Below are 8,398 nucleotides of genomic sequence, written 5' to 3'. Positions count from 1 at the left end.
GTCTCATTCCTTACCGGTTCAGACAGTAGGAGGAAGAAGAGAACTCAGCGCAAGACCAATTAGCGATTACATTTCCTGGTACCGGACGATTGTTTCTTTTTTCTTTAAGACACAATGTAGTATATTTAATGCCATGGGATGGAAGATATAACATGTCCCCCCTGATCAAAGAACAACACAAACTCGCCGTCGAACATCGCCGGGTCTTACCCCGCTATCCGGCTTGATTCTTCTTTACCTCGAGAGTCCGCCAACCAGCTCACGGACGGCATATCCTAGCCCCCACTACCAGAGATCGACCTACTCTATTCCAGAGACAAAACAAGAGAAAAAAAAAAAAAAAAAAAAAAAAAAAAAAAAAAAATGACCTCACTGGGACCTTAGGTGTGCAAGCCTAGTGTGATACCCACTTCGCCACAGTGATATGCTTTTTTAAAAACTTTCATTATGTACCTAATATAAGGTAGTACAAACATATTATAGATGCCTTCCAACTTAGGGGCTCAACTCAAGTTCTTATATCAGAGAAAAAGAGTTGAATGAAATTAAGTGACTTTAATCGCCTGCAGCGCGACTTATTTCCGGTGCAAATTGGGGGGGCTCTAAATGGAAAGAAAAAGATTGAGGAATTATTGATTTCAAACAAGCTTGGAAGGCATTTTTTTAGGAAAAATCGCCTGCGGCGCAGTTTAAGTTGTCAAACCTTGGGAGAAAGCACCCCTACCCCTTCAAAAAAACCCCCTGGGGCCCATTTTAATTTGTCAAGCCTTGGGAAAAAGCCCCCCTACCCCTTCAACCGCGGCTGCCCCCCCCCCCTAGACCAGATGCTGGCTACGCCAATGCTTGATGCAAATAAATAGATTACAAATTACAATATGACTTACCTCCACGGACTTCACAGCTAAGTGTCAGGCCAATGCCTTCTTCCAAAGGTCCTATCACTGAATCCTTGACTTCACCTTGCTTGTTATACACAGACATCGCGTAGGGTGGCACTAGAATCAAGCAAGCCATCAAATTCACAAGAGTAGTGTAGTGGCTCATGTGGACTATTTACAGACATTGTTACAGTGTGTATTTATAAAGGGTGTTTAAATAAAATGTTGCGTATTTCTTAATTTTTAACGGGAACATATTTTTAGGGTATTTTTTATTTTATTTATTTATTTTTTTTTTTTTTTATTTTTTTAAAAGTTGGTGTTTTGACCCCTAATAACATCATTGGGTAAGTTTAGGTAAGTTCTGATCTTTTCCGAGTGAAATACATCATGATAATGTAGGTACCTACATGAAAATCATTTTTCATATTTTTATTTATTATTATTATTTTTTTTCCAACTAGGTAGGTATAAACTATAAAATTATGAAAAAAGTAACTATGGCTATCCATAAAATATTTTTAAATGATAAAATTATGTACAAAGAAATGTTCACAGTGGGATTCGAACCCCTCCCCACCCGCTCGGCAGTTTGTCAAAGATCACACTCCTTACCACTGGGACAATCCGACTTTTGACTCTATGTAGTACAAAACTTCCTTATTAATCAACTCGAGCGATATTTTAGAATTTTTCCCCTAAAAATCACTCTTTTATCAAATTTAAGGCTGAAGGGGCCCTTTGGGGGCCTTGAAAATATGAAAAGGCACACCTACCACTCACGAGAAAAAAAATGAGCCATCAACCATCAAAATCGGTCCAGTGGTTAGGCTGTAGAGCGGTCAACGTCAAAGAAGAAGCGGAAGCGGAAGCAGCAGCAGAAAATGATGAAAAATTTGACGTTTTTCAAAGTCAAATATCTCCGGCTAAACTTAACTGATTTTGATGATTTTTTTTTCAACTTGGTCTACTTTCATGCCCCAACACACACATGCAATCCGTTTTCTTCCATCATTTGTAGTTGTCCCCCTACAACTACCTGAAAACGGCTACTTTCCCTGTCGCGTATAATATCTCTAGTAGCGCGGTCAAACTTTCTTGACTTGGCGGGGCGGAGCGCTACCGCGCTCCTTAATATCTCGAGAACGGTAAGACCTAGAGACTTGAAATTTGGCATGCAGCTGTCAAATGTGACAAGGATGCGACATGAAACTTTTGGTTAAAATCGGTGCAACGCTTGGCGGCATTTCGGCCGCTTTTTGGCGGTTTCCGGTGTAATTCAATAATATCTCGGGAACGATATGAGCATCATCGGACTGTCCGTAGGATATGAAAGGTAAATGTGTAGATACTAGTGATTTTTTTTTTTTTTTTTTTCAATTTTTAACCCACTTTAACAAGTTTTTGTCTTTCGTGGGACCTCTCTCAAGGCGTTATATTTTGGTACCTATATAATCCGATGAGCTTAAGGTACTCCAGCATGGCTTTCACTCCATCAGGCTCATCAAAAGCAGGGAGGGCTTGCTGCTCAAGGATGAACGAACAGGTGTATATGGCGGACGCATTCTAAAAGGTGGAGGTAGCAAGCAAAACCACACAAATCCATTTTTTCGAAGTTGAGTCAGCGAATGTTCCATATTAAACCCGGAAAAAAAAAAAAAAAAAAAAACATACTCGATATTGAGAGGAGCACGTTTATATGTTAATAAATATAAAAAAATAGCCGACAGTATCATTTAGGAAAAAAAAAAAAAAAAAAAAAAAAAAATCAAGCAAAACCACTTTAATCCTTATTAAATGCTATTTGAAAAACAGTGTTCCAAGCAAAACCACACAAATCCATTTTTATTTGGTAAATTACCTACGGGAAAACGGAAAGAAAAGGACTAAATTTCATTAAAAATTTGGATTTTTCAGCCAATAAACAAAAAAAAAAAAAAAAAATACTTTACGGGAGAAAATCTATTAAAACTAGATACCTATATGGAACAGTTTTTTGCTCCTCCTGAAAAAAATGTAAAAAGGGATCTGTGTGGTTTTGCTTGGTACCTCCACAAAGGTGTTTGACAACAAGATTTTCTCCACAGGAACATATGGGGGGCGTTGTTCTCTCAAATAGGAAAGTGTGGGTGAGTCTAGTGTGACCTATTCTCAACCTGCTTAGGACCACTTCATCATATCTCCTGGACTGCTGCGACGTTTTCCAGATAGCAATCACGGGTTTTATTTGTTTCAGCTTGTTCAGGGGTTCTGTCTGATTCCATAAGACTTGCAATATTGTTGTTAACCAATCTTTTTATCATAGATCTAAAGTCATCAGGGGAGCAGATGGTTGTAGCTTAGGGATGAATATCACTAATTGCCGCTCTATCGACTTCCTCATTTCCTTCAATCCAACAGTGGGAAGGACACCATAATATGAAGAGGCAATATTTTTCCATAGTTTTATCACTTCGGAGACTAAAGGGTTTGTATTCTTGTTCGATAGAGATTGTAAGGCGCTTAAGGAATCACAAATGACGGCGATTTAGGAGTAGGTAGTTCCAATCAAACTCTTAAGAGACAAAAGTAGAGCAATGAGCTCAGCTGAGAAAATGGAGTTGAACTTATTCAGGGAGCATGATTGAGTTCTACCATCAATACTGAAAGCGCAACTGATGGTTCTATTTTCTGTTTCTGACCCATCTGTGAAACATAATGTATAGTCCGGGTAGTTGATGTTCATAAGGGCGGCAAAGTTACTATTGTACACATATGTACATGGTCTGAAGTATCAATTTTCTTCATTTTCGCCAGGTCCGTGTTGATTTCAGGCAAATCCTCACTAAGGAAAGTAAAAACTCACAAAAAATGGTACTTACGTTCCGCCAGCGGCAAAAACATCCTTTGGGACTTGACCTCTTATTCAGGACACTATCCCCTACCTCTTGGGCATAACTCCCAGACTACGTTATTTATTTCCGCCAAACCTTATTTTCGGTCGTTTCCTGAACTATTTGTAATCAGTAATCAGCAACCTCAAGCCACAAAGGAAGTCGGTGCCTCCACCCAAATCATCAAGTCTGACATTCAATGATTTGACCAACATACCTACTTAACAGCCCGGAATCACAACTACCCACCCACGGCGCTGCATGACCGACAAGGTGGTATCACTGCACGTTCGGCAACTACCTCGACCTGACCAATTCAACAATCTTAGCTTGTGGAGAACAGAAGCAAATATGAAGGCATTAAATAATAAAATTAAGGCCTTCGGCACCAGCAGTGATCTCAATCCCAAACTAACTTGACGGTCTATTTGCCGAGAAGAATCTTGTGGATTTTAAAATTAAAACAGAGATGTTCTTAGCAATCGCCAAACCAGCAAACATACATACCTCTCACATACTCATCCCCATTTCAAATTTCATCAAGTTGAAACGTAACTGTTTCCACACATTTACCAAAAAGCATGGTTCATTTTCAAATACACTGCCGGGCAATGAAAGCGGGACACCCCTATTTTTTGGTTTTTCTCAAACTGCTGTTTAGTGTTCAAATGTTTTTGGTATAACCATTATTAATGTTTTCTTGCTGTAAAGTTTAAAATTTATTCCACAAGAGCGCATACCTACATACCTTGTGAGTAAAGAAAGAAAAATGAAAACAAGGATCAGTTTTATGCTGAAAATGCATGTTTTTGGAGATAATTTTTTAACGTAATTTTTTTTCTCAATATTTTTACACCATTTTTGAATTAGATGCTTTAGAAAAGAACACAACATTAATTTACTACTGGTAAAAAATAGCAAAATTCTCTGGACTCTGGACCCTAGTTTTTTTTTTTTTTTTTTTTTTAAGTCTATTTTTGCCCTATAACTATAAAACTAATGAATACCTACCATTAGGAAATAGGAACGATCTTTAAAAAGTTCCGGCTAAAGTTCATAGAATTTTTCTAATTTTCACCAGTGTTCTGTTCTATTTTCTAAAGCACCTGGTTCAAAAATTGTGTAAAAATATTGAGGAGAAAAATAGAAAAAAGTTACTTTAACACTTATATTTATCTCCAAGGACATGCGTTTTCAGCACAAAACTGATCCTTATTTTTCATTTTTTACTCACATTTTTTACTTGTGAAATAAGTTTTAAACTTTACAGCAAAAAACATTAATAATGGTTTTACCTAAAAAATTTGAACACTGAACAGCAGTTTGAGAAAAACCAAAAAATGGGAATGTCCCGCTTGCATTGCCCGGCAGTGTAGATTATTATTATTATTATAGTAATGCTGTGTAATATCCACACAAAAATGTGAAGAAGCTTTCAGCTTCACTACAAATAAATCATGATTTAGATTAGATTAGATTTTTCTTCAGTTGCACTAGTTCCAGAAGTGAGAAATGGATAGTGAAATGGACACATCCACCAATTATCTAATTTTTCAGTCTTCAATTACAGCAGTGAGGATTGGATGCTGTAATTGATACCTCCACTCTTTTATTATTATTATTATTATTATTATTATTATTATTTAATGTGCACTTATAATTATGTAGGTGTTATTTTTATTTCTAAAGAATAATCATAAAAACGGAAATAATTTTAAGAAGTTTACGTCTCCGTTTTATACTATGGTGTTTGCTTTTCTTTTTACTTCATTTAACGCGGAACGCGGCGTCCTTCTTATCCTCGATAAAATCACTTATCTTGGTAAATGAGGTGAGATAATAAAAGAGAAGGAAAAAATGAAAATAGGAAAGAGAAGAAGGAAGTAAGGGACTGAGTGAAAAGTAAACGACTGTAGAGAAAAATGTTTTTTATCCCCCTCTTCATTTCCCACTTATTTGTCCTTTAATATTTATACCAGATGTCCATTAATCCATTAGGTAACCAAAGAGAAGGAAAAAATGAAAATAGGAAAGAGAAGAAGGAAGTAAGGGACTGAGTGAAAAGTAAACGACTGTAGAGAAAAATGTTTTTTTATCCCCCTCTTCATTTCCCACTTATTTGTCCTTTAATATTCATACCAGATGTCCATTAATCCATTAGGTAACCATTTTTTTTTTTGATCTTGACCAAGAGAAGGTAGAAAGGCACCAAGGGTAATTTAAAAACCATAGTTGGTCCTGTTTTTAATAACCTAGACATATTGAAAAGTATGTACTATTGTCATTTTTCGCCAATCTGCAGAAGGACTATACACATCAGAGCCATAAAATCCCTAAAAGACGTGTATTCACCACTGTGAAAAAAGTCTGGTGTGAACATCACACGACTTTCTTTGTCCTATTGAATGATGCTTATTTGAGGGTTATTCCAGTGTTCTTACTTTAGAGATTTTTATCCCTTTTCAGGGATTTTTCGGGTCTGTCTGGGATTAAAAAGAGATTTTAAGGGATTGAGGGATTTTAGGTAATTTTTAAGGGACTTCTGGGCAAATTCACGAAATCCTCTATTAAGAATGGTGATAGCGACTTAGTGTTGCTATCCCATTTTCTATTTCTATTTTAGATAGATTTGTAATGTCATAATTAGTTAGTAGGTAGTTAGCTATTATTATCCTGCTTAATTCACATGTACAAGTAATCAAGTATATGTAGAAGACGAGCGGCTGTGTAAAAATGCGTCGAAATGTTTCGTGTAATATACACACTGGCGTGCTCAGGCCGGAAATTGGCCTGGTAGATCCTTGTGGAAAACAAGCTTACTGAATTTGTAAGCAAAGGAAATAATAATACCTCCTCCATGGCCGAGTGGGTATACCTAGATTTGTAATGTCATAATTAGTTAGTAGGTAGTTAGCTATTATTATCCTGCTTAATTCACATGTACAAGTAATCAAGTATACATATTTAAGTGATTGATGATTACGTAGGTATTTCATGTAAAACATGTGTTGTAATTGTGTATTGTCAAATATCATTCTGAATATTTTAAGCTCTTGTAATTACAACATCAACTCTCCTCTAGGTTCTAATACATACAAATAGAGGGTGTCCAAATCATATCATTATTTTTTATTGATTTAACTATTGTGAAAAGTTCATGTTTTTCACAAACACCATTTTGCAAAATTGGCAGTATGTAATGTATGCAGTAGAAATAGAAACCTATCATAAATAATAAAATCAAAGTAGATGCAGGGTTAGCCCAGTGGTAACGCGCTTGCGCGCAAAGCAAGAAGGTCCCAGGTTCGAATCCCACCATCGACAAAAATTTGCATACGTTTTTCGATTGCAAATATTTCAACGGGTTACTTTCTGGTGTTCTCGTGTGAACCCAGCACCTAAATGGGAAGTATTGTGTCTCTTATCGCCCATCTGATGAGGGACATACTACGGGATAACGGGATGGACATGCTACGACAGACCACATGCGTCTAATGTAGCAGTTATGTTTCATTGTCCCGAAAAAAAAACAGCGGTGAAAAATTCATCTTGCAAGTTTTGCATATTGCCTTATGGTCAGTCAGCTAATTTTCGCACTCCTTATGGCCAATCAGTTGAATAAAAAAAAAAAAAAGTGGTGTGGTGGTTAACATTAATTACATTCTATACTTTACCGCTTACAGAGTGCAAGCATATTTTCAGTTCAGACATGATGTTGGAACCCCCTGTATGTAGGATGTGTTGAGATTAGAATTCAAATTTCAAATTAGAGAGTAGAGAGGGGAGAGGCTGTAGAGTATAATATGTGTACCTACAATATTGTTTGTTTTGAGTTTCAGATATCAGTGTCGAATGAAATAGAAATGAGAGATATAATAAATAAAAATGGTTATTTATTATAATTACAACTACCTTTTCGTATAGGTTTTAAACCCCCAAAAAAAACACAAATGTGAAAAAAGGCCAAGTTCCTATCCAAAAATGTCGGCCTATAAAAGTGGTGATATCAGAAAATTAAGGCCAAGTCTGCATTTCCAATTTTTCGTGTCTGCTGAAAATGCTGGAGCTCAATTCCTTCAACCTTCTCTCAATTTCAACTTGGCAATGTTTTCCTTTTATTTTCATGTTAATAATAGGTACCGTATTTAGGTATTAATTTGAGCAGGAAAAACATTGCCAAGTTGAAATTGAGAAAAGGTTGAAGGAATTGAGATCCAGCATTTTCAGCAGACACGAAAAACTGGGAATGCTGACTTGGCCTTAATTTTCTGATCTCAACACTTTTATAGGCGGTGGTGGTGGTGGTGGTGGTGGTGGTGAAATATCTTTTTGATGCCTAACTAAGCCTTTAGTAGTTTGGTAATTAAAAAAGCGGTCGAAATACTGTTAACTGTAAAAATACAGGAAAATACCGCTAACCGTTGTTCCGATGTTCAGAAAAAATACTAATATGGGTGTTTTAAGTAGAATAGAATATACCTTGTTTATTCTGCCCGAAAAGGACTGAAAAGTCCCTTTACCCCAGCAGTCTAAACAAGGTCTCGTATATTTGATGGGTTAAAGAATAATACATACAACTAACAATTCAGTAATAAGACCTTGCTTAACTAGAAAAAAAAGGAAAAAAAAAAAATGGTTTTGGGGGGG

At 36.4% G+C, this 8,398-nt stretch overlaps 1 protein-coding gene across 1 annotated transcript in view; it reads right to left on the bottom strand.

Annotated features, from left to right (window-relative positions):
• Positions 1 to 832: 832 nt before the first annotated feature.
• LOC113470095 overlaps positions 833 to 8,398 on the bottom strand; it is a 41,227-nt gene continuing 33,661 nt past the window's right edge. Inside the window, exon 3 of the mRNA XM_026828279.1 lies at positions 833 to 995. Within this exon, the coding sequence (XP_026684080.1) occupies positions 862 to 995 (134 nt within the window). The 3' untranslated portion in view covers positions 833 to 861. The remainder of the gene's footprint in view (positions 996 to 8,398) is intronic.

This window comes from Diaphorina citri, unplaced genomic scaffold (genome assembly GCF_000475195.1).
Source record: "Diaphorina citri unplaced genomic scaffold, Diaci psyllid genome assembly version 1.1 scaffold1391, whole genome shotgun sequence".
In the NCBI taxonomy this organism is placed as follows: Eukaryota; Metazoa; Arthropoda; class Insecta; order Hemiptera; family Psyllidae; genus Diaphorina; species Diaphorina citri.
This window is presented reverse-complemented; position numbering and strand designations above follow the sequence as displayed.